At 48.5% G+C, this 24,489-nt stretch overlaps 12 protein-coding genes across 12 annotated transcripts; 11 read left to right on the top strand and 1 right to left on the bottom strand.

The window, feature by feature from the left end:
• Positions 1-842: 842 nt before the first annotated feature.
• COCVIDRAFT_28797 (glycosyltransferase family 32 protein) lies at positions 843-1,945 on the top strand (the record flags this gene model as incomplete). Its single annotated transcript, XM_014698582.1, has 3 exons — positions 843-1,121; positions 1,173-1,328; positions 1,382-1,945. The coding sequence occupies 3 exons, from the start codon at positions 843-845 to the stop codon at positions 1,943-1,945; spliced, it is 999 nt and encodes a 332-aa protein (XP_014554068.1).
• Positions 1,946-3,011: 1,066 nt separating this feature from the next.
• On the top strand, positions 3,012-4,364 carry COCVIDRAFT_39966 (hypothetical protein; the record flags this gene model as incomplete). Its single annotated transcript, XM_014698583.1, has 2 exons — positions 3,012-3,438; positions 3,487-4,364. 2 exons carry the CDS (start codon positions 3,012-3,014, stop codon positions 4,362-4,364), a joined length of 1,305 nt encoding a protein of 434 aa, XP_014554069.1.
• Positions 4,365-5,828: 1,464 nt separating this feature from the next.
• On the top strand, positions 5,829-6,119 carry COCVIDRAFT_106006 (hypothetical protein; the record flags this gene model as incomplete). The annotated part of the gene is made up of 1 exon (XM_014698584.1): positions 5,829-6,119. One exon carries the CDS (start codon positions 5,829-5,831, stop codon positions 6,117-6,119), a length of 291 nt encoding a protein of 96 aa, XP_014554070.1.
• A 1,993-nt stretch (positions 6,120-8,112) lies between these two features.
• COCVIDRAFT_28799 (hypothetical protein) lies at positions 8,113-8,547 on the top strand (the record flags this gene model as incomplete). Its single annotated transcript, XM_014698585.1, has 1 exon — positions 8,113-8,547. The coding sequence occupies one exon, from the start codon at positions 8,113-8,115 to the stop codon at positions 8,545-8,547; it is 435 nt and encodes a 144-aa protein (XP_014554071.1).
• Positions 8,548-8,572: 25 nt separating this feature from the next.
• On the top strand, positions 8,573-9,271 carry COCVIDRAFT_28800 (hypothetical protein; the record flags this gene model as incomplete). Its single annotated transcript, XM_014698586.1, has 1 exon — positions 8,573-9,271. The coding sequence occupies one exon, from the start codon at positions 8,573-8,575 to the stop codon at positions 9,269-9,271; it is 699 nt and encodes a 232-aa protein (XP_014554072.1).
• Positions 9,272-10,505: 1,234 nt separating this feature from the next.
• COCVIDRAFT_105984 (hypothetical protein) lies at positions 10,506-10,847 on the top strand (the record flags this gene model as incomplete). Its single annotated transcript, XM_014698587.1, has 1 exon — positions 10,506-10,847. The coding sequence occupies one exon, from the start codon at positions 10,506-10,508 to the stop codon at positions 10,845-10,847; it is 342 nt and encodes a 113-aa protein (XP_014554073.1).
• A 2,652-nt stretch (positions 10,848-13,499) lies between these two features.
• On the top strand, positions 13,500-15,461 carry COCVIDRAFT_105999 (hypothetical protein; the record flags this gene model as incomplete). Its single annotated transcript, XM_014698588.1, has 3 exons — positions 13,500-13,661; positions 13,806-14,609; positions 14,664-15,461. The coding sequence occupies 3 exons, from the start codon at positions 13,500-13,502 to the stop codon at positions 15,459-15,461; spliced, it is 1,764 nt and encodes a 587-aa protein (XP_014554074.1).
• A 446-nt stretch (positions 15,462-15,907) lies between these two features.
• On the bottom strand, positions 15,908-17,435 carry COCVIDRAFT_105876 (hypothetical protein; the record flags this gene model as incomplete). Its single annotated transcript, XM_014698589.1, has 2 exons — positions 15,908-17,217; positions 17,315-17,435. 2 exons carry the CDS (start codon positions 17,433-17,435, stop codon positions 15,908-15,910), a joined length of 1,431 nt encoding a protein of 476 aa, XP_014554075.1.
• A 557-nt stretch (positions 17,436-17,992) lies between these two features.
• COCVIDRAFT_105903 (hypothetical protein) lies at positions 17,993-19,106 on the top strand (the record flags this gene model as incomplete). The annotated part of the gene is made up of 2 exons (XM_014698590.1): positions 17,993-18,344; positions 18,397-19,106. The coding sequence occupies 2 exons, from the start codon at positions 17,993-17,995 to the stop codon at positions 19,104-19,106; spliced, it is 1,062 nt and encodes a 353-aa protein (XP_014554076.1).
• A 362-nt stretch (positions 19,107-19,468) lies between these two features.
• On the top strand, positions 19,469-20,463 carry COCVIDRAFT_39970 (carbohydrate esterase family 1 protein; the record flags this gene model as incomplete). Its single annotated transcript, XM_014698591.1, has 2 exons — positions 19,469-19,783; positions 19,834-20,463. The coding sequence occupies 2 exons, from the start codon at positions 19,469-19,471 to the stop codon at positions 20,461-20,463; spliced, it is 945 nt and encodes a 314-aa protein (XP_014554077.1).
• Positions 20,464-21,097: 634 nt separating this feature from the next.
• On the top strand, positions 21,098-22,268 carry COCVIDRAFT_105991 (hypothetical protein; the record flags this gene model as incomplete). Its single annotated transcript, XM_014698592.1, has 3 exons — positions 21,098-21,649; positions 21,710-21,944; positions 21,994-22,268. The coding sequence occupies 3 exons, from the start codon at positions 21,098-21,100 to the stop codon at positions 22,266-22,268; spliced, it is 1,062 nt and encodes a 353-aa protein (XP_014554078.1).
• Positions 22,269-23,016: 748 nt separating this feature from the next.
• On the top strand, positions 23,017-24,388 carry COCVIDRAFT_105990 (hypothetical protein; the record flags this gene model as incomplete). The annotated part of the gene is made up of 3 exons (XM_014698593.1): positions 23,017-23,101; positions 23,164-24,026; positions 24,116-24,388. 3 exons carry the CDS (start codon positions 23,017-23,019, stop codon positions 24,386-24,388), a joined length of 1,221 nt encoding a protein of 406 aa, XP_014554079.1.
• Positions 24,389-24,489: the final 101 nt, after the last annotated feature.

Consider the following 24,489-nt stretch of genomic DNA (forward strand, 5'->3'; position numbering starts at 1 on the left):
GTGTACTTTGACAAGCGTACCGCGCGTACTCGCCTCTGCTTTGTCCGAGGATACCGATCCGAGTAGGGTAATAAGTAGAGTGCAAGGCGTTGCAGCGGTGGTTGCTTGACGAGGTGATAACGGGCTGGGTTGGAGGGCGCGGCATGCTGCAACGTCTCGTCATAGGCCGGGTGGTGGAGTGGAGTGGAGTGGAGTGGAGTGGAGTGGCTACACCAGCGCCCAGGCCTGTGTGACCGAATCCAAGGAAAACGGCTGCAGTCAGGTAGGGAACAAGTAAGGTAAGGCGAGGCAAGCTGAAGAGCGAGCTGAGACGAGGGCCACGCAAGCTGCTTGGTGTTTCGGGCTCTGCCTCCCAGGTGTACGTACTCGTGGTGAGCAAGAGGGACAGCGACAGCAGTAGAGGGGCAGCGAGGACCCAACCAGCAACGGCGGCGCAGATGCACCCACGGTCTTGGTGCCGCCTCAGTGAATGGCGGCCCCCACCCCTGAACCCTGGCGCGCTGCATTAACCGAGATTGGCGTCTGGCACTGCCTCTCTCTCTCTCTCTCTTGCGCGCTCTCGCCCGCTGCGCCTAGTTTTTTATTGCGCCCGCCCTGCCCATTCTCTCCTTCTCTCTCCCGCCTGGCACTGGACCGACGCTGATGCTCGTTTTGGCTTGCTGTTAGAGTCTTGCTACCTCCCTCCCTCCCCGCTCCCGCGACTGCATCTTTGTCCATCCCGCCGCTGCCCCGTGCACCACGACAAACTCCGAGGAAAAGGAGACTCGCAAGACGACCGAGACGACAACGACGGCAGTAATAACAATAACAACAATAGTAATACAACAGCGCCAGCAGCCAACATGCGCAAAGGCGTCACCATCTTCTTTCTCGTGACCATCCTGGTCCTCGGCTTCGCCGTCCATAGCGTCTGGACATTGCTGGGTCTTTTGGTCGCGTCCGGCCGGGAGGACGCCATTCTTCGCGGAGAATTGCCCGCCCCCAACTCCAGCGCAATCGATCATGCGCCACAATTGGTCCCCAAGATCATCCACCAGACATACATCAACGAGAGCATTCCTGCCCACTGGAAGGGCCCACAGCAAAGTTGCCTCGACCTCCACCCCGACTACGAGTACAAGGTACGGAGCGCGCTCCTGTTCCGACCATGCCCAGCTGCTGACCACTCTTAGCTATGGACTGACAAGAAGTCGCGCGAATTCATTGCTGCCGAGTACCCATGGTTCCTCGAGACTTTTGACGGCTATCCCTACCCCATCCAGCGCGCCGATGCCATTCGGTACTTTGTCCTTCACCACTTTGGCGGCATCTATATTGATTTGGACGACGTGCGTTACACCCGGTGGCACTACCCCATACATGCATAACTGACAATTCACAGGGATGCAACCGCAGCCTCGATCCACTTCTCGCCTACCCTGCGTGGGTCCGACGCACCCTTCCCACCGGAATTTCCAACGATGTCATGGGCGCGGTTCCCCGCCATCCCTTCTTCCTCAAGGCCATTGACTCTCTGACCGACTACAACCGCCGCTGGCCTCTCCCATACATTACCGTCATGGCTTCTACCGGTCCCCTCTACCTCAGTCTCATCTGGAGGCACTACAACAACGCTGGCCCCGTGGGAGAGGAGCGTGTCCGCATCTTGTTTCCCGACGAATACAACAACCACTCGTGGAGTTTCTTCACCCACCACTTGGGAAACAGCTGGCACAGGACCGATGTCAAGATTATCTTCTGGCTCGCCAAGCACTGGGTCCTCGTAACCATTCTTGGATTTACTGCCGGTTTCGCTCTTCTTGGCTTGATCTACAAGCTTGCCGTCTTGAACAAGCGATCCAGTGGCCCTGCCTCACCCAAGATTCGTTTCTTGAGCCCAAGAATGCCTTTCTACCGTCGCATAAGTCAAAAGAGCTTTGAGCTCGATGAGCGACACGAGGTGTAACCAGCGCCCTGACCTTCTCTGCATGATTTCAGCGTTATGTCCTGCACTACGTGCCTTGCATTTTCCGGCGTTTTCTTGCCACAGTCGCCCCGTGTCTTCGCTTCTCTACTGGCTTAGTTTTTTTTCTCTTCATTTTCATCTCGTCTATTTACATCAGGGCAGCGTTCCCTAGTAGCATGTTTTAACTGATTTTTCCCAACGGGCACGCACGACCGGGGTGACACATGAAACGGTTGGGCTACCGTAGTTGTTGAAAAAGCACCGTTTGAATGAGCACCATAGAAAGAGGCTAGACCTGAACCAGCCCATTGAGGCACGACGGACGAGTCTCCAGGCGTGGACTTGGGCGACTTTGGCCCGTCTGGCCGGACGAATCACTATTTGTTACGATAATATCAATACCAAGCACTACATCACGTGATGATGAGAACTCTATTTGCAGACAGGGCATGTGAAACCGATTTTCAGCTGTGGAACGAATAGTCTATCGCTGGTTGGAGCCAGGGGGGTTGTTGGGATGGATTGGCGACAGACCGGGGGAAAGCGTGTTCCCCGCCATTGCCCTGCTACGGCTCGCTTCTGATTGGTCCGTCAACTTGGCCTCTTTGGCAGCCCTGTCCGCAGGTGGACTACCATCACCGACCTTACTATAAATAATGTAACAAGGGTATTCCCGCAGCAGTTCTATGGAATTTGCCCCTTGCATGTACAGTAGAATGGAGTTCGAGCTGACTGAGAATGCACCAGTTCAACACTAGTTGCCTGGACAGCCACGCAGAGAGCACAATGACGCAGGCCCGCCACTTCCGTAACAGTGATAACCCTTCCGTCATCGCTCCGCCCCTACCACGTCTAGTAACCATTCCCCAGCCCTCTTGACAGGCCGACATCCGTTGCTCGGTTCCACATGTTGCACCTCGCTCGTTGCCATTGACGTCTTTCCTCCCTTTCCCTCCATTTGCTGCAACACATCTAGTCCAACTCTTTCCTTCTTTCACAACTTGAACACTACTTACGCTCCTATAATCTGAATCAAGCTTCCTAGATTCTCCCCCCTCTTTTCACCATGGTTGGATTCACAATGACGATGCGCGAAGGCGCAGAACTGGTTGGCGAGCATGGGTATCGGTACCTACTCGTCAAACCCCTTGGTCAATCCAATGTATGGGTTGCCGTAGACGCAGCAACCCAAGAAAAGATATTCATCGTCAAGCAACCAAGTGATGATGACGTCGGCTACGGCTGGCCACGCTTCCAGCACGAAATGGTCATGCATGAGCTTCTCAAGGGTATCCCGACCATTCGGCAACAAGTCGACCGCATCCCACCCGTGTCCAGGTCCGATCCGCCACGCATTGTTCTCGAGATTCTGCAGTCTACATTGTGGGATGCACGAAGGAAGCGCCAATTCAGCGATGTTGAGATCAAGGGCATCATGCGCTCAGCGCTTTTGGGCCTGCGGGACGTGCACCAACGAGACTTGGTATACGCAGGTTTGTAGCTGTGATTGTTGCCATGTTGCAGATCTAACAGAATTTCAGATTTGAAAATGCAAAACATACTACTCAGCGGATTCGAGGAACAGCCCAACGAAAGAGCAGTTGTAGGTGACAACAAGATTACAACCAAACTGGGCGACCTGGGTATCGTCATGGAACCAGCAAAGGGTCTGGTTCAACCTATCATATACCGAGCACCAGAAGTCTATTTCAGAAACGAAATCAGTCCAGCCGCAGACATTTGGTCATGGGGGCTGATATACTGTCAGCTCTTGGAAGCTCAAGCCGCCTTTAACAAGTACGGAATATACGACGAGCTACTAATAGGCAATCAAGGCCAAAAAGAAAGATCAGTCGAGCGAGCCATTGCCCACGACTTTGGCCTGGGAACACTAGACTACTACGACGGATGTCGCCTTCCCTATCGCGACACCACCCACTACGAAGGCCAGCAATGGGACAAGATTGTCGAAAAAGGTGTCCCAGAAAAGGAAGTCCAGTTCCTCAAATGGGTCCTGAACCCCGTACCAACCGATAGACCAAGCGCCCAAGACATCCTCAACTCTGGCTGGTTCACAACCGACGACCAAGCCACCGGCCGTATTGCCGAAACACTCAAAACCCGTGTCGAAGAATCCCGCCGCAAGCACCTCCTGAGAAAACACAGCGAACCCTTTTTGTCAAATATGTCTGTTCAGCACCCTGTCAAGAACACGCAAGTTCCTCTGAATGTTGCGGCTTCGACAACTCTACCGCCTACACCTATGCCTCAGGCGAGTGAGCAGCCTGTTGCATTTGAACCTGTGTCTTTCCAGCCGTTTGAGACGTCGCAGTATTACGCTCGACCTGCGGCAAGTAGGTCTAGTACGCAAAGGCCCGCGGGGGGCACTTTTATGAATTATGGCTCTTTTATGAGATGAGGATGTGGAATGGTTTTGTCTTCCTGGGGGAGGACGGGTTGAGTTAGGGGTTGGGACTGTATTATTAGCTAAAAGAATAGAGAATCTATTGAATGATCAAGCAATAAAGAGTGGGTTCATGCTAAGTTGTCAAAAATTGTCGAATTGAAAAAAAAATATTTGCATATGGGTTGGACAAAGAAAACAATATAATCACTCGTTTTTTTTTCTCTTCTTCCAAGGGTTAAAATATCTAGATTTCTTTCCCCTCCTCCTCCTTTTCTTATAACAACTTCACGTCCTATAGCGTGTAGAGTCAATATCTAACCCTTTATCCCCCAGACTTCAGCATTTCCAGCTACAATAGTGTTGTAGATGTATCTTTTCCTCATGTACGAAGTCGTATGTTGAAATGGATTTTTTTTGGAAAGAAAAAGAAAGGTGGGAGGATATCAGAGTGGGAGTTTTGAGATGTACATATTACGGAGTAGGGTGTGTGATAGTGGAATGGGAAGATGGGGTATAGGGTATGAGAGTATGGTTCTGTTGGGATTCGTGTGGTAAGAGAGGGGGATGGTTGGGTGAGGGGGGGTTAGATATTGTGGTGTATTATCACGTGATTAGATTATAGGTATATATATAGCGATCTTCTTTTGTATGTCGAGATGCACCTTCTTCAATCAATCTTTTCTAGCAATTAAATTTCGGCTTAGTTCTATCTACTTGGTTGCGGGTCGCCCCCTCGGATCTTTTGAGCTTGATCACATAACGTGCCACAATATATACTTTGTCATGAGCGGGGTGTTAAGTTCAGTAGTAGTTTATTTCTAATTGACGCTTGTGGAAGCTTCTTTTAGTACTAAACTACTAAAAGCTATCCAAGTATTCTATCATCATCATAACTTAGAAAGTAAAAGGCTAAAGCTATTCACGATGACGTGCCGAAGTATGGGGAAACTAACTTTGAAGGATTATACTCTACTTTATATATATATGTTAGGTTCTTCTTTGCACAAACATCAATAGGTCATGTACGTTCCATGGCCCAGAACTAATGCAGACCTGCTGTAGCATAGAGCGGAAACAACGTTTCTCTACGATGATGTCAGATTCACTCTCTTTGAAATTCTAGTAACACTAGCTCTTTATGCATAGAGTTTATCAGATGATCTCAGCTGATAAAAGATTTATCCCCCCTGCTCAAGCACTAAAAAAAATAAGAAACATCCCATTAATCGATAAACCAGATCAAATACAAGCTTTTGCTAGAATTTGTAGTAGAGTAAGCTCTAGGCAATAAGTAATTTTGGTCCAAAGTTTGATAGTGTATCTTACCCTCGATTTCCGCCAATCACCATGTTCACGTAAGTCTTACCCCGCAATGTCTCTCACAGAGAACATTTAAGCGTAAAATTCAACGAATGACTTTACTTGTGTTATATTATTTATTTTCCTATATACTGCGGTACACGGTACAAGTTTTATATGTGGAGACGCCAAAATGACGATCGGGCTCCTCTTCTTCGGATAATTCTATACCTAATTTATTCCAGAGAAATCCAGGGATATTCTTTAACAATCACGACTCTAATTGGTGCAGATCGTACTCTTTATAGTATAGCTCTTAGTCTCGACCCTGGCCTGCATCGTCCCCTTGCTAGCGGCCCACATACAAAACTTGTGCCATGTACCACAGTAGAGTTAGGCTACAATTCTCTACTTCTAGTCTACGTTAGAGCAAAATGTTTAAACAGCGGTAGTCCATGCGACGGATAGAGGGCTTGATAGAAAATTCGTCCCGTGCTAAATATAACCAGAGTTTCCAAGACTGTTTAGTGATTATCAAGAACTGTCTAGACCTACTCGTATTGCCTTAGGAGTAGTCTACGGTTGGATATGGCATGGAGCTCACGATAAGTGTATGAATATCGATCCTAGTGGTGTAAGATACATCTCTTCTAGGAAATTGGTTAGATTCTACAATCTAATAATAACATTAAACTTTCCTGGATCTCATTGTGAGACACGGAAAGAACCGAAGTTGTGTTTTGCGTGTGCGGTCTTTGCAATCTTATTAGTCCATGTAGTCAAGGAAGGTTGATTGCTTCAGATGTATCAGCCTTGTACGGTAAGAAGATATCTCTGCCACGGTTTGGTAGGTGTTGTATGATCGTATGATCCTTACTCACTAAAGAGCTAGGAGCGGCGCCGTCCTATGAAAGGGCCGAAAACTATTTAAAGCCCGTTTTATACAATCACAAGGAAAGACTGAAGAGTTAGTGGGGCACCCGGTAGTATGTATATCTGCATCTTCTCACATTAATTATTCTTTTTCACTGATATATGCTCGTAGAATTCAACTTACTTCAACAGAAAAAAAGAAACGCATACATATACTTTCAAGATCAAATGCCTACCTACCTATCAAAGCTAATAGCTGTTCTTACTATGTAAGTTTTCTGCCTCAATTACATCCTAACCTTTTATACTTATACTCAAATAGTACAATATAAATAACTCCAGCAATAGCGGTGAATTGCGGTTACTACTGTGGTGACCCTGATCACCCTGACGACTTCCATTCCGAGTTCACCGTTACTTGCTGCGGTGGAAAGAAAGCAAATCTCGCTAAAAGTGGTGAGGTAGGCAAATATTCTTGGTGTCATATTTTTTTGAAATAGAATCTTAAGAGGTTATATAGTGCAGTCTGCCACCAGGCGCTGCTCGTGATAGATTTGCGTCATGTTGCGAGGGATATAAAGCAGCTAAAAGGGAAATATGCTATGCGAAAGCTCCAGAGGGTCCACATCAGTGTGGTAGAGATGAATTGTCAATAGAGTACCAATAGTTTTAGTTAGTGTATTTGAATTTTGGATCTACTGCAATAGCAGGAGTGCTTGTTGCTGCTTGATGTTTTGAGCGCGGTCGCGTAAGGTCGATAGGATGTTTCTGTCAAATGTTGCAATTCTGGAAGGACTTGTTTTTCCTTGTCTGCTGTGGATGTTATATTGTAATGCTGCCTTTGGATCTCTTGATAAGGTATTGTGGTTTCAGGTTATCTGAGTGTTGATTGATTTCTTTGCTGCAAGAGGCGGTTGAGATTGAAAAGATCGGTCTACACTGCATGCCATCTCAGAAGTGTAAGAGCCTGTAGCGCGATATTTTATGTATTTTATTGTAATCTTTGTATATTTCGTAGTAGGCGATAGCTCTTGTTGGAGTATTTTGTGATGCCCCGACAAATTCCTTATGTCCTGATCAAAACAACCTGGTATTCCGACGTTAGCACGCTGCCTATGCATAATAATTCAAGTTGAAAAAGACGAATTCTAGGCGCTGCACAATTGGTGTGGAGTCGGATTTCAAGACGGGGTATGCAGTAGGCAGGCGCTTAGCGGCTCTTTTGCGGGTCTATTCCTCAGCCACTCAGCAGCATAAGCGCTCGGGACTTGTAATTGCCATACATACACAGGTATTTCCGGGAACGTTCCGATTGCTTTTCCATCCTATTTCCACAAATATATTGCGGCGTAACAGCCAACACACCGCTTGCCCCACTAGTGCCTCGAAAACCCAACCGCATAATCGCTTGGAAAGCCCGAATCAGGCCCTTGAACTGTAGCAACCGTGCCGCGATTTGGCGGCGGCCCAAAGAATATCTCCCAATGCTCTATCACCCCTAGCAATACTTGTCAAACTCCCCTTTCTTTTTACCGATTCAGAAATAACTCAACCTTCTCTACAATGCTACTGACTCTATTCAACAAACATGAACAATCTGCCACAGGAACTTGTCGACGAGATATGCAGCTACATGCCCACGGAGGACTTGAAGCATGTGCTCATGCTCAATCGCCAGTTTCGCTATGGTGCAGAGCGATACTCTGGGTTCTTTGACGAGTACACTATTAAGGAAGATAGTATAGAGTTCCTTTCGTGTTACTCCTGCCATCGCCTGCTTTGCCTCAAGGAAGTTATCTTCAAGCCAATGCTCCCACCTGTGTTGAAATCGCCAGATAGCGAAGAGTTACCGTGCCGTGAGAGCGCCGAGGAAATACGTGAGAAAGATGAATCCTTTACTCGCCAGGTTCAACACCTCTTCGACGTTCAACACCTCTCCAACACTCTTAGCCTGTTGGAGCAACAGGCTGGGGCCAGCAGTCAAAGATACATTCAGCTTAAGCCTGGCCATTTTATCGAATAGCCTCCGTCAGCTGCAAATACAAGCCATGATTGACGAGAGTTTGTTTTCTAAAGATGCCAGTACTGGACCTCGTTGGCCCAATCTGGAGATTCTAGGGGTTGTGTTTCACCCAGCACATTCGAATGGATCTTGGTATTTTCACGGCCCGCAAGGCGAAGGTCGCAATGTGATGGGTTTTAAAGTCACTGATGAACACTACCCGCCATACGAAAAGACCGAGCTGGACGAGGAGATGCAATATCTACATGATGAGAGGCCCAATGGAAACACGGATGACGGCAATTCTCAGTATCGCATCACACCAGATGAAAATCGGTTGCGTCCGCTTCTGAAAAGCTTCGCGGAGGCCGCTATCCATATACCATTTTTGAAGTCAGCATGCCTCTGGTCACCCCTGAACTGGTCTAATGTTGAAGCTCCAGAAATTGATTTCGACAAATATACCAAGAAGGGACGTTGGTCATACGTGTGGGGTGTCTGTCACAATGCTCCCGAGGAAGATAATGAATCTAAATCATCGCGTAGATTGAATTGGGTTGTGGGGTCGTGGCATCTAGATCCAGAGCTTCATGTTCTAATCCAAAGGATTGGGGATGGCAAATATGGACAAGATCTGGATGAAGAGTGCATTCTTGGTAAAGGTAGCGAAAACCCATTGATAGAGAAATATGCAAGTGATTGTTTCTTCTCGGATGAATTGCAGCGCATTACTTTTCCGTACTAATTCATTTAAAATGGTATCATGTAAAGCGAGGCTGCTACGCAAGAGTATAGGTGCTATCGTAAGCTCACTCCTCATAGAAGAAAATCCAACGACGTAGAATTATAAAGATATTGTAGCTGAGTTTAGTGTTGAATGAAGCATCAAACAACCTGCTGTAACTCTATGCACGTACTCTGCTTATCCACCTATATTACATAGGTAGCGTGTTGCCATCAACTTTGCAGCTTCCGCCGTTGTTGTTTTCGTCGCTATTACCACCAACACAATACGGTACTCCGTCTGACTTGCAAAGAGTGGCTGGGAAAGGCGAACATGGGACTATGTTCCAATTCTTGAAAAAGTTAGAATAGGTCCCTGTGCACGAACTTTTTCCTGCGTGGGTATCTTCTGCATAGCACTAGATGAACAGCATTAGAAAAAACGGCGAGATGAACAGAGTTTCTCTTACGCAATATACTCCAACACCTTTATCGCAGCCTTTGATTCGGGTGTTTGTGCAGCAAATTGCAGATGCCTGGCTGGAGAGAGCCAGCATTCCAACAATCGTACTTAGCTTCATCTTGGAAAAGATGAGTGACTAACAAGACAATGAAAAAAACACCTGGATTATAGATACGTTGAAATATTGTTGGAAGGATTTGATGATAGGTTCAGAGGGTTAATGTAGGCAGATCTATGTCTCCTTTTACGCATCGTGGGATTCTTTATCAAATGGACTTCTTATAGGCACTAACTAGCGTGTATACTAATTGCTTCTAGTTAAATGAGTAGGGGCCCTAGCGATAGGGGCCACGCTAGATTGTCATGTCAATTGCTTAGGGGCGATGGAACTAGCGATACTATGAGCGTGTTTAGTGCTGACGTATCTGATATATGTTACGGATGGACAAAGCTTTGCGAAAAAATAATGATAACCAGAAAGAAACCCATGAATAATTATTAGCGGGAGGACAGCCGATACGAGCACACTGATAAGGCATCGGCATCTTTAGGCAGTGCAAACGGCGGTGGTTAAAGTCGTGCTGTAGCAGCGAGACCGAGCATTCCTCAGTAGGAAAAGAAGCTACAAGGGCTTAACTATAAGCTGGCAGCCCCACAATACAACACAACAGGAAGCATGAATCAAGTGATATGATGAGTCATGTTCAGTAGTCTCTTTCACTGAACTGTGCAGCAATTGCGTCTGCGTCTTGAAAGACCGGTGAGACAGCTAGCCAAAGCTTCTCATACAACCATGAATGATCTACCGCAAGAACTTGTTGATGGTATCTGCAGCTACCTACCGAGAGAGGACTTACAGAACGTGCTTATGCTTAGTCGTCAGTTCCAATACAGCGCAGAGAAATATTCGGGATTCTTCGAGAAATATACTCTCGACACAGACAACTCAGCAGAGTTCCATTCTCGCTTCTCGTCCTATCGTCTGATGTACTTACAAGAAGCGATATTCCGACCGAATTTCCCACCAGATTCAGTGGCTCTTCCGTGTCCTCAGGTTTATCGAAGATCAGGCAGGCGAAACGGGCATCGTCGGCAGATATCGACTCTCGATATACAGCCCTATCAGAGGAATTGAATCACCGAATCGTCATTCTTGGCCATATTTTGTCAACCCTTGGCGTGTGCACCTCCTAGAAGTTGAGCTTCCCCTTATTACAGCTGTACAGTCTTTCGAAATCTGCAACAACTACAACAACAACAACAACATGAAAGCCCCTTTCTACTTCTACTTTGATGAGCAAAGATTTGCTCCACATTAGTTCAAACTGGATTTAGGTGTTCTTATCGGTCTTGCGATACATTTCCCGAACTATATGGTCATTTGAAAGATCCCATCAAGCATTTTGAGAACGACTAGGCAGGGCCCCGGCGCGATGCAAGAAACGATTTTGCAGCTGCTGTCTCGTCCCTCCATAGCCAGCTTCCGAAGTTGTTGAGACGGGCTTGCTTAGACTTTATCAATCCTCTGGAACGCGCATTCATAAACATTGATCACAACATGGTATTTGCTGTCCACTCGATGAATACCAGGGCGCACCATTAAAAATGCAACTCTGGGAGGCCAAAACAGCCTGGCCACCTCCAGTCTCCTTGCCAGGGGGGCAGACATTCCTGCATTGCTCTTTTATGGTGCCTCTCGAACCGTCAGACGAATCGAAACAGGTCAGGTCGGCGTAATATTCCCGTAATTTGCGTGCGGCACTGGGATCTTTAATGGTCTCTTGTCCGAAAGGCTTTTGTACATCGTCAGGATTGGAGTTACAGCTTTGAGCAAAGCTATGTGTCGTTAAGCTTGCCACAATAGCCAAATATGTATGAACAAAGAAAGAAATATACTGCATCTTGGAGAAAGGTTATGACAGTGCTTAAGAGGTAAATGTTTCTTGAAATTTTTGGACTTTCTACTGAAATGTTTTTGAGTTCATATCTGTTCATGTATGATTATGACTACACCTCTCTGCAGGTAACTCAGCCCCATCACAGGATCAGACGAACCACGCCGCGAAGGAGCCTTCCTTTGGATATCGCATTGGCAGCAGAAGATATCTCGGCGCTTCTAGGGCTCAAGTCACAGTCTTGTATTCCAGCATATTACTGTGCCACTTCCCAGCGTTGATACCCGATAGCTAGCACCAACATACGCTCCTCTTCACTCCCACCAAACTGCATTGGCTACTGAGAAAAGCAACTTAGTAACCACTTTCTCAACGCGAATATAGAAATTCCAGACAGTAAAATAATATCATCGCAAGAGACACCTGAATGATGCCTACAAATCACATAGTTTAAATCGCGAGGCGCATTCAAGGTATCCACCCAACGGCGGTACAGGTCAGCCTGGTGATTGTACGCGCTGCCAAGCTCATGCGTGCTCAATTCCAAGGAAGTCAATCCATAGACCTCAGATCATGAATGAGTTGATATTCCCTGAAACAATCGAGAGAGTGACCGTAAGCGCTTCATATGCAACATTGCGGTGATGTTGCACAGCAGATGTGGAAAATCAGTCGAGTAGCCCTCCCCACCCCCGTCCTCAAAAAACTCGCGCTTAATTCCTGAAGTCTACGTCCTCAGTAGCTCAAATAGACCCCAGTGTCTCAGTAATTGTTTCTATTCCGATCATGTCAGGGTCGACAAGAGAGAAAACCACCCCTGGTGCTCGACACTGCTGGATTGCGGCACAAGGAAAACAACACATCGCCCCCGAGATATATTAAACTATATTTGCAGCCAATAAATAATTGGGGCTAGTTTTGGCCTCGTTACAGGATGCCATTGAATTTCTTCGTTCATTATATGTTTCCATAGCTATCTGCAGTGACATCCGCCTATCGGCCTGCCACCCACCGACCAAATCCTTTTCCTCAACTACCCCTCTACAAATGCTACAAACTATATGCGGTTAGCTATTATGACTACGTATACCTGTCTCTATTGTCCTTTTCTGCATAATAGCTTTGTAGCATGCGCAAAGAGGTGGTAGAGTAATTGGTTTTCCTCCAATTACTCATCATAGGGGCTTTGACAAGAATCATGAAAGTTTCTTGAGCAACTATTCGGGTAGATTCATTTTATACCATGTTGTGCCATAGACCAATAGTGCATGTTGTGTAGTCTACGTTCTGGTAATTGTAATATTACTACGATTAGGAGAACCACCGGCCCCGAGCCAAGCAGACCGCGTATATGCGCTTGCGCTAAACCGGATTGGGATGCACCTCCTCACCGAACCGTGGAACACAACAACAGCGACTGCAAACCAGCATAATGGTTTGCATTAGTCTTTGCTGGGGGAATGAATATGGAGAATAGACATCATGTGCACATTGCGTGCGGCAGGGAAAAAGATTCCAGGTGCAATGACCATGTATTGCCAGCGTCCGGTGCTGTGATTCGTCAGTCTCGCTTGCACCTCCTTGCCTCCCAAACCGCCCCCAGCGCAACCGCTTGAACACGCTCGACATCGCCGCTCACTGAAACCTTTTCCATCGCCAAACAGCACCCCAACACCGCTTTTCATCACTTCCGACGCGATAGATCGCATGCTGTGGGCCGTGCGACAATTTTGACACCGATATCCGCAATATTGCGACGCGTTGGTGGTTGCAACAGCTCTTGGGCGAGTGACTCACCTCTTTGCTGGTCCGCCCCGGGGCGCCAGGATTTGCATCGCACCCCATACGGAGCCCAACCCAACCACGCATCACGTGCATAGCGACAAACAACAATGACTGCTCGCGCAACAGGCCAGCGCTTTCGCCAGCGCAAGCTCTCTACAAAACAGAATCTGCCCGTTGTACGCGAAAACGAGGTTGAACAGCTTGCCGATGACGATGCCTCCCGCCACATTCCCAAGGTCGAGACGGGTGTTGAGAAGGGCGAGGAGATTGTAAGTTGCGCTAGGCCCCTTTGGGCACTGCTTGTCTATCAACGCTTCCCCAGCCTCAACCATGCACTATGCGTTGTTCGATTAAGATCTTGCATTGCTTACCTTTGTCGTCTTTTCAGTTCGAAAAGCTAATATGCAGCCTAGGAACACCACTTGCAGGCCGTCATTTCTGCCGCCCAGGCAGCAGCACAAGGCGCAGCTGGCGGGAAGATTGCTCAGCTCTACATCCCAACCCCAGATGCCGTCGCTAGTAATCTGCAGTATGAAGATCTGTATCCCAAGCGCTTCACGCAGCCTGCCACTTACATCCGATTCTCATCTACTGTTGAGGATACGTCTGGCTGCCCATACTGCATGACCAGTGATGATGTCGCCTTTCTCAAGTCTTACAACCAGAAAAGGAGTAAGAACGACCAATGTTCAGAAGACGAGTTTGAAGAGATCATCTACTTTTTCGAGGAAACCACCTCGACGAAGCAGCCTTTCGCAGCTGTCGATAACCCACCTGTGCTTGCTTATGAAGAGCTCGAAGCCGAGTTTGATGAGACCATCAGTGAAAATGCACGCCGGTTTGCAAAGGATGTCTACGAGCACTGGAGGAATCAGCGGCTGCTTAGAGGCAACCGCCCGCTTATGCCGTCGTTGAAGTTCGAGACCAACCTCGAGACCGATGACGCTGATCCATACGTGTGTTTCCGACGTCGCGAGGTGCGACAGGTCCGCAAAACGCGCGGCCGTGATGCCCAAGTGACCGAGAAACTGAAGAAGCTCAGGAAGGAGTTAGAGGAGGCTCGCTTGTTGATGTCGCAAGTCAAACGACGAGAAGCAATGATCAGAGAGCAACTCGCCACTGACAAACTGATCTTTGAACAGCGCCACGCCGTCAAGGAACTCAAGCGCAGACTCAGCATCAAGGGTGATGACGATGACTTGCTCATCACGCAGAAGGTACTTCGTCCAAGCCATTCCACAAATGCTTTGCACATGACTAATGCGTTACAGCCCGCCCCTAAGCCCAAGAGAACTGTTGATGTTGAGCGGCAACGCCAGACATTGCCAGGCATGAAGCCCCCGAACACACGTCCTGATGGGCGTCTTGTGGATGGCGACATTGTCTATCTCGAGGAGCAACAAGCCAAGCGCACTGAGGCAATTGACAGCTTCATCGAAGACAATCTGGTCAAGCACCAGAAATGGAACGTTGGTTGGGTCGATGCAACATGGCGTCCCATTACACCACCTTTGGAGCCGGCTGCTGCGAAGTCTGATTTCCGTACCGTCTTCACAGAAAGTCAGCTTCCTACGCCCCCTGCCTCTGTTTCTGATGGAGAGGGCGCTGACGCCACAGCAGTGGCGCCGCTAAGCAAGCAACCGGATCCGCAAAGAACCGCGCGAATACGCTTCGCCACGCCGCCAGAAGATGTACCGTTCCACGATCAGTCTCGCTTCCGTCGGCGGATCGGGCGAGGTGGGCGAATGATGATTGACCGGCGAGGCGTCAAGCGCCAGAAGACGGAGAAATATGATGACCGTCTTGCTGACCGATGGCGGTTCGCTGGTGATAGTAGTGAAGACGATGAAACATATCCCGTTGATTGGACGGATAACCTGCACATCAGATACCGTATCATGATTGAGCGGCAAGGTGAAAAGGCCGCTCAACAACCTCCACCAGGTCCAAATCGTCGGCCAATTGAGAACCATAATCGTTCTGCGTCGGGACATCTTCTTCCTCCCACCCCTACCACTGCCCACCCTGCCAGTGCCGGCAACGCTGCCAATGCCGCAGCAGGGAGGTGATTTCTTCTCTCATCTTCTTCTCTTCTTCGTCCAGCGCTTTGACTCATGGGATGGATTCGGTGCAGGTTTGTCGACAAGTTATACCCTTTGTTTTTATTCGCAGGAGGATCCAAAGATCTACCAAGTTATGTACACTAGCTCCACAGGTGAGGGAGCAAGGTTGGTGGATGAGTTTGTAGGCGCCACGGGTGTAGGATATGCCTAGATCGGAAGACAAGTTAGCAGTGGGGTTTCTTGGATATGATATTCAGATGCTTCTGCAAGATGTTGCGAGAACACTGCACAGCGGATGTTTCCAGAAAGAAAAGAAAAGAAACCTTACCAAAGCATGTTGCTAGCTCGAACTCATAATCTTTTGCATGGTGTTCTCGTGGTGCCCCTCATCGACCTTCACACCCATGTCTTTAGTCTTTACACCCAAAACTGTGCATCTTGTGAGGTAATGCTCAAGCTCTATGCTTCTTCCCTGTTCCTCCCATTTCTACATCACCCTCTTCATCCACATCTCTTGCCCTCTTAGCCATTGCGCCATTGTCTCTTGCTATCTTTTCTGCTAATCTTTCTCCAGTCTGTACTAACAGTATCTTTTCGCCAATGCGCACAGCCCTGGCCATAGCAACCCGGCGCTCTTTACGCGACATGGTCTGAGCGGGCTGCGTTTGCGAAGAAATCTGCAAATCCTGCTCCAGCGTCGTTGGGTACTGCGCGATGCGAGCTTGCACGATTTTGTAAAGAATTTCTGCTGCTTTTCCGGTCATTTTCTCGGCCTTGGGCAGTCTGCTCTTGCTCTGTAGGCGCTCAAACTCTTCCTGTGGTAGCAGCATGGTCTCAACCAATATGATGAGCTCGGGTGATAGGCTTTCTTCGAGTGAAAAAGGAACGCTGGCAGCAATGTCATACCCTGTGTCGACTATTTCCTGTTCATCTAGATACTCGATCCTTTCCTCATGCCAAACCCCGTCATGAGCAAGCGTCTGTGAGACCAGATATGTGGGGATCTCTACGACATCGTACTGTGCGTAATTATCGGTGATATACCCATAACGCCTTAAGAGATCGCTCCTAGGCAGCGGGCCATAGTCATTGAATATCTCTTCTCCCGCTTGAATTGGTTTCAAAGCCTTCATCTCTAGACTATCTTTCTCGTAGAAAAGACGGGCATTGCATCGATCGGCGTCGGCATTTAGCATGTCGGCTAACGGCACCATGCCTTTGGGGAGCGCAGCATCTTCCTCTTCCTCGGCAAAGCCTTCCTCGTCCACTTCTTTGTCTGAGATTGCAGGCTCGACGTCAAAAGCGTATGCCATGATCAGACTTCCCATCTTGTGCATGAGCTCCAAATTCTCCGGTGCGCGCATCTCTTTGGCCTTGTCCTTAGCTCTCTCGTCGCCACTGAATATGATATCCGCAAACTCTTCAATCACAGGTAGCAGCTGCTCGATAAAGACTTCATTTGCCCCCTCTTTGCCAATCTTGTTCACTACAGCGCTCGCCTGCAGTTCCGCCAACTCGTCTTCCGTCCAAAACATGAGGGTATCGAAATCGGTCGGCAGCACGGCGAAACATGGAGCCCAGTTTGAGGCGGATCCATTGTGGTACTCATAAAGCATAACAAGGATGAGAGAAAGCCAGGGACCAAGGAGGGCGAAGGTAGCGGGAGGGATCTCGGTAGATAGGATGCTGTTTTCTACGCTGAGAATAGAGGAGCGGGGTATGTTGAAGAGAAGCTCATGCTCGGTAATCTCCTGCTTCGCAACTGTCGCATGCGTCAGTACAAGCTTCATGCATAGTGATACTTGAAAAAAAGACAAGGTGGAAGTGGCTTAGTGTGCCTGGTCATGCATGTTACTTACCGACGCCTCGTCCTGCATCTTTTGCGCGCAGGTCCTCCAGTTGTATTTTTGGATTGATCTGTGCACCGGTATGCTTCAACCAATCCAAGAACTTCCGGCTGGTAACATCGAAGTCCGCCATAGAGAAAAGTGGTGTTGCGATGTGGGAGGCTTGGTGGCTGGGATTGTTCTGGTGGATATTATTTAGCGATTGGGAGCCGAGGCTGCGCTTATTGGCCGATGTGGGTTATGTACTGGGGTGCGAAGTATCTGCAACACTCCCACCGAAGATTGATGCTTAAAAAAATATTGGGAGGATCAAGATAGATGTCTTCTGAGCGGATTTGTACCATAGCAAGGGTGGGCAAAATCTCGAGGGTTTTTTGTTTATGGGAGCGATTGGCAGACCCTGCAAAACCTGACTCGCTAATGTGACGTCTGTCCGTTGACAGCTTTGAACAGCTACCTCAGTCGTTTCTTCAGTCGAATCATAAATCAGTTTGGAGGCATTATCACCGATGTTCCAAGGCGAAAGTCTTGATATAATCTTGAATGTCTTCGCCACAGTTGTGGATCGCTGAATCCAGCGACCCGGGCTGTGGTTCAAATCTCGTGCTTTATCGATAAGCATTTTCAATCAAACCCACGTCACCCCGCATCGCTCGACGCGTCAATCACCCAACAACAGCGTTTGAGATAATGATTGCCATAGGTCTTGAGGGAAGCGCGAACAAGATAGGGATTGGTATCATATCCCATCCTGGGCCGAACAAACCACCCATCATACTTGCAAACCTGCGGCACACGTATAATTCCCCACCTGGCGAAGGCTTCTTGCCAAAGGACACTGCGATACACCACCGGACATGGGTCGTGCGGCTCATAAAGCAAGCGGTGCGCCAGGCTGGTGTAAGGGTTGAGGACATCGATTGCATATGTTATACAAAAGGTCCTGGGATGGGTGCGCCATTACAAAGCGTCGCGCTTGCCGCAAGAACAATAAGCCTGCTCTGGAATAAGCCCATGGTTGGTGTGAACCATTGCGTTGGACGTCAGTATATCCTTTGCTTCTCAGCAAATAGCATAATGCTGACGCGATGTAGACATTGAAATGGGACGGTCAATAACACGCGCTGACAACCCTGTCGTCCTTTACGTCTCTGGTGGAAATACCCAAGTAATCGCATATTCTGCCCAACGCTATCGGATCTTTGGTGAGACTCTGGATATTGCAATAGGGAACTGCATAGATCGATTTGCTAGGACGCTTATGATACCCAATGACCCCTTCCCAGGTTACAATGTTGAGCAGTTGGCAAAGAAGGGGAAGAACCTGGTCGACCTACCGTATGGTGTTAAGGGCATGGACGCAAGTTTCTCAGGAATATTGGCGGCAGCCGACCTCCTTGCACATGGCCTAGACGAGTCGTTACCTGACGAAAAACGACTAAAGACCGAAGATGGAGAACTCGTGACAAAGGCAGACATGTGTTTCTCGCTCCAGGAGACCATATTTGCCATGCTGGTCGAGATCACAGAGCGTGCCATGGCACATGTTGGCTCCCAGCAAGTCCTAGTTGTAGGCGGCGTGGGTTCGAATTTAAGATTGCAGCAGATGATGGGCATGATGGCAAGGGATCGTGGCGGCAACGTATTCGCCACTGACGAGATGTTCTGCATCGATAATGGCATCATGATTGCCCATGCAGGCTTGCTGGAGTACGGCACGGGCGTGATAACAAAGTTGAGCGACACGACATGCACGCAACGCTTCAGGACGGACGAAGTCTATGTAGGATGGAGAAATGACTAAGGTATGCTTTTTTCAATATGACGTTCAACTCTTTGTCAGATTCACACCAGTCAGCTCATCGCGTGCTTGAGAGGAAGCCGGTGACAGTTTCCTATGGTATGCATATGTGTGTGTATATTCCATGCGAATTTATTCGCCTCTGACCTATGATGCCGCATCTGGATTCTTTCGCCTCAGCGTGGCAGCTGGGTTGTCGCTAATGCACGGCCAATGCAGCTGGTACCCGAAAAAGGCAAAGTGGTGGAATCATTGCTTACGTACGCGATTTCTATTCAACGTCAGTCTTTGGCACGCCTGAAAGTCGCTCGGTACATTTAAGCGCTCAGGAATAGTGTTCTCAGCATGATTGAATCCACAGAACTATGAACGCTTTATTAATTTTGTCAGCGCTTGCTGCTGTACTTGTTGCAGATAATAGTAGCGGATGCGACAAGCCACTTCCTGACGGTGTCCTTCCAGGGGAATCTACAAGTCTAACCATTGATAGCAAAAGCGGCGTCACACCTCGTGGGTACCGCCTACATATCCCCACATCATACGAAAGCAACACTCCTGTCCCACTGATATTATCGTTCCATGGCCGAGGCAAAACTGCCGAATATGAGGAAGCTTTGAGTCAATTCTCCAACGCGAGCTATGGATTTGAAGGTGTTGCAGTGTATCCTGAGGGAGTGCCGGTACGCCATTACACGAATACACAGCATGAAAAGTTGCTGACATGCCACAGAACAAAAAGGGGACTCAGCAATTCCAGGGCGACCCTGATGCTCCGGAATCTATTGACGATGTAGCGTTTGCCTTGGAGCTGCTGGATCACCTTGAAACGACATACTGTATCGATACTTCTCGCATTTATGCAACTGGAAAGTCAAATGGCGGTGGCTTTACCGGCATTCTTGCATGTGACGCCGAAGCAACAAAGCGCATCGCAGCTTTTGCTCCGGTATCAGGTGCTTTTTACCTCGATGCGAATCAGCAACCGCCATCTTGTAACCCCAGTCGTAAATCCGTCCCGTTAATGGAGTTTCATGGCTACCGTGATACTACAATTCCATATAAAGGCGGGATCAACACGCGCGGCAATGCAAACAGCTCAGACATTGTCACATACGTGAATGACTGGGCGCAGCGCAATGGATACGATGCGCTTGTCAATGCGACTACATACCTGTGCGATGGAGAGCGAAAGGTGACGAGGCATAGCTGGGACGATGTAGTCGTGCATTACAACTACACCAACATCGGGCATGATTGGCCCAGCTCCTTTCCAAATGGCGATACAGCTGACCTGTTGACGTGTGAGGAAGCGGAGGCAACATCTATTATCCTTAAATGGTTCCAAAAGTGGACCATCTGAGACTTCAAAGCAAGCAAGGAGGCTGCCAAACATAGGCGGTGAAATATGCAATGGTACGATGAAACGGCAACTCACACAAAGTAAACGAGCGATACAAGTCGTTCTCAATGTGGATTGTTTTCTGCGATCTCACTGTATTTTCGTTTCTCCATGTTTTACGTATGAGTGGCTGGGGTCTAGTAGACTCCAGAAGATAGCACTGCTGTGGGCCTCATTGTAGTTTCCAATGGTGGGTTTGGTCATAGCAATCAGCTTGTTTATGTGTCCTAGTGCATCAAGGCAACACTGTCGGGCGCGTGATGATAGCGCATGGCCACAAATACTGTGGACTGCCCTTTTAGCTTCAATACTAGTAGGCATTCTTATTGGCATGGACAGCATGCTTGGAATCTTTCTTGCAATACCATAGCTCCTGCTAGAAAGCGACCTCATCTCCTGTTGTGGCGACAGCGGCGTTTGTAAACACACTCCGGGGCTCCTTCTTTTGACGCGATCTTCGCCATGCTTGTCAGGTTTTTAAGCAACCCTAAACCTCGCCTCCTCATACAACTTCGAGTAACAACTTCAGTCTCTCAACTTAGTGCTATCTGGAATTCCTTCCGTTCATCACTATTGCAGGTAGGCAGCTGACGCCATGGACGATCACACTATTGCACACCCAAACGATAGCGAACCGTCAACTACTGATCAAGATCACTCCGCTCGTCAATTAGAAAAATCCTATCGACACAACAGTGATTGGGAGTTCCGCTCTATCGACGATGATCGCCGCGCAGCTGCTCACGGCTTCGTTACACCCGAGGAGCTATTACTCGTGGCAGATAACAGCGGTGAGAGACATGATAATATCAAGATCGTTTGGACGGGAACAGCAGGTGACCCTGGCTCGAGAAGTGCTATAGTCGGCACAGCGTCGCAGCACCTGCAGACCATGTACGAGTTACGCAATTTACTTGGTCTCCCGATGTCGTTCAGAGGGAAAGTACCATCATACCCTGCCAACACTGATATTCGCGTAAAGCAATACTGGGAGAGAAAACATGGGTTACAATCGCTAGTCCGCGCTGTTCAAGCTCAAGCAACAGGCCAGCAGGAATTGTCGCATGCAACGCCTTGCCCTAGATTGGCGACCCAAGAAGCGTCTGATCCTACGGTTAGGGAAGCTTACAACGCAGAGAGAACGCAGGTAGTGCTGCCTCCGCCAGCAAAACCTGCATATTCACATAGTTTCTCTCGTGCTCCGGAGGTGTTGGAAAAACAACCTGTACCAACATATCGATTGCCCGAACAATTTGCGCCCCTCCAAAATCTTTATGAGGCAACTCAGCGTCAAGAATCATCCTCAACAACTGTGGAGTCTTCAGCAGCAACATCTCATGCAACAGACATATGGTCTCACAGTGATTTAGAGAATACGGCTAAGTTACCATGCATAGATTGTGGAGACAATAATGGCCATGCAAGTAACTGCAATATTGGCAGTGAGTACTCACCTGCCTAGCATTTTCTTGTGGTACTAATGAGTTCCAGATCTCACCTTCAAGGAGCATCTCACGATGCTCGACTATCGTGTTTTGGCAGATATTGTTGAGCAATTTGACCCTGGTCCATGGACAACACACTTTAATCCATACCGAGAACCTGAGCCCGAAGATCCTCGGGTTCAGATAGCTGGTATGGCAGAAGTGATAAGAAATGAAGATAGCTACAAGAACGATCCGGAATTACATGATCTACCAGACGACCTTATGATTATTCTGTGGGCATTCAAAACTTCCGACGGCGTGGAAGTGATAAGCTTGTAAGTCAGATGCCTATAACATCTCTGTCTTGAAACTGACCAGTGTTATATAGTGAGCGATAGTGGCAAAAAACATGTATTCAGAGCCGGTGTCCAATTTTTGCCAGCCCCTCTGTACTCATAGCACCCTCAACGGCTGAATCATCAACGGCAATTGGACCTTTCAGCACACAACATGTGGTGAAACTTTACATGGCGAACATGAGGCTCTCAGTTTTCTTTCGTCTATACACATGTAGATACATGTGCTACGCTAGCGGCCGCCCCTGTTCAAAGTCTAACCCAGAATGGACTCTAAGTTGCAGTCAGAGATTGGAACGTGGAAGACACTCTAAATATAACCGAAGATAAGATCCGAAAACATAACTGCATTAGTTCAATGTCTGCTTGAATACCGGACTGACTGCCTGACTCGTTCCAAAATTGTAGTCGCGATGCAGCTACCCGATGCATGATCCGAGAAACCGAGGCATTGTTGTTACCCCACTTGGCGATGACAAATATTTGTACGTATCCACAATCAGGCAACAACTAGATGTAAAAGCTACCACGTTGCGTCTTGTGTAATGCTTAAATACGAACCACTCTTGGAACTTGACATTCGATTCGATTGTACCAATCGCCAAAACTAAAGGGGAATTTGCAACTTTCGTGACTCCTCTTCTACCCCAAGTGCCACGTATACTTGCTGGGATCATTGATATTATCAGCAAACCCTAGGCTGAATTCACGATTACATTGCATCTGCAACAATGACGGACTTTGAAAAGGCCATTAACGATGCCATTGCTGCGGAGGAAATTCCTGGTTGCGCTCTATCAGCGACGAACCGCGACGGTATATCTACACTCATTCTATGCTCAAACCCCAAGTCCCCAGTCTAACAAAAACCAAAAAAGGGACATTCACATACTCCAAAGCCTTTGGCAAAGCCTCCATGAAGCCCGATAACAACAAGCCCATGCAACTCGACACAATCATGTGGATAGCATCCTGCACCAAACTCATGACCTCCATCTCCGCCCTGCAACTTGTAGAACGCGGCCTCGTCTCCCTCGACGACCCCGTCTACAAGCACCTCCCAGAGCTAGAATCCCGCACAGTAATTAAAGGCTTCACCGATGCCGGCGAGCCCATTGAAGAAAAACACACAAAGCCAATCACCCTGCGCAACCTGCTCTCCCACTCCAGCGGCCTCGCCTACGAATTCATCCACCCGGTAAACCAGGCCTGGCTCAAGTACCACAACCGCGCCCCGGCAAGCAGTGGCAACCTCGTCGAACGCTTTTCCTACCCACTCGTCTTCGAGCCCGGCGAGAGCTGGGCGTATGGTCCCGGCATCGACTTCGCGGGGCTCCTCATCGAGCGCATAAGCGGCCAGACGCTCGAAGACTACATGAAAGCGAATATCTGGACTCCCCTCGGCATCAAAGATATGACCTTCTCCCTCTCCTCCCGCCCGGATCTCGCAGCGCGTCTCGCGGATATGTCAGCGCGGAACCCTTCGACAGGCAAGGTTGTGGATTTCTCCGGACCGCTGCCGTATGTGGATGGGGAAGGGAAGGAGGTCACGAGCCATATGGGGGGTCAGGGTGTTTTTGCCTCGATGGAGGAGTATGCGAAGATTTTGAAGGCGTTATTGGATGCGGATGGTGGGAAGGAGGGTGCGGTTTTGAAGAAGGAGTCTGTGGACGAGCTGTGTAAGGCGCAGTTGGGGGATAAGAGTCGGGAGACACTTACGGCGGCTTTGGAGGATAAAGCGGTATGTTTACTTTTCTTCTCTCTTTCACAATGTCTTCTGTTATGTTTTTCCAATACGATTATTATGGAGCTGACGATTCGACTTTTTAGGCAAGCAACGCGATGGGTGGCCTGCCAATTGGCGTGCCCAAGGATCATGCGCTTGGTGGCGTTCTTCTAACGGGCGATGGTCCCGATGGCAAGAAAGCCGGAACCATGGTTTGGGGCGGGTACCCGAATCTCATCTGGTGGGTTGATCGCAAGACGGGGCTTTGTGGTATCTACGGTGCTCAAGTTGTTCCGCCGGGAGATGCAACGGTTTCGGGGCTGCAGCGCAAATTCGAAGCGGCCATGTATGAGAGGTTGGCACAGGAGAAGAAGTGACGTGCGTTCTCTGCGCGGTTGTCGCATTTATGAAGATGGAGAGTATTACTATCGGGAACTTGAATGTTAAAAAATCATCTATCATTATTTTCAATTAAAGA

This window comes from Bipolaris victoriae (genome assembly GCF_000527765.1).
Source record: "Bipolaris victoriae FI3 unplaced genomic scaffold scaffold_75, whole genome shotgun sequence".
NCBI classification, from domain to species: Eukaryota; Fungi; Ascomycota; class Dothideomycetes; order Pleosporales; family Pleosporaceae; genus Bipolaris; species Bipolaris victoriae.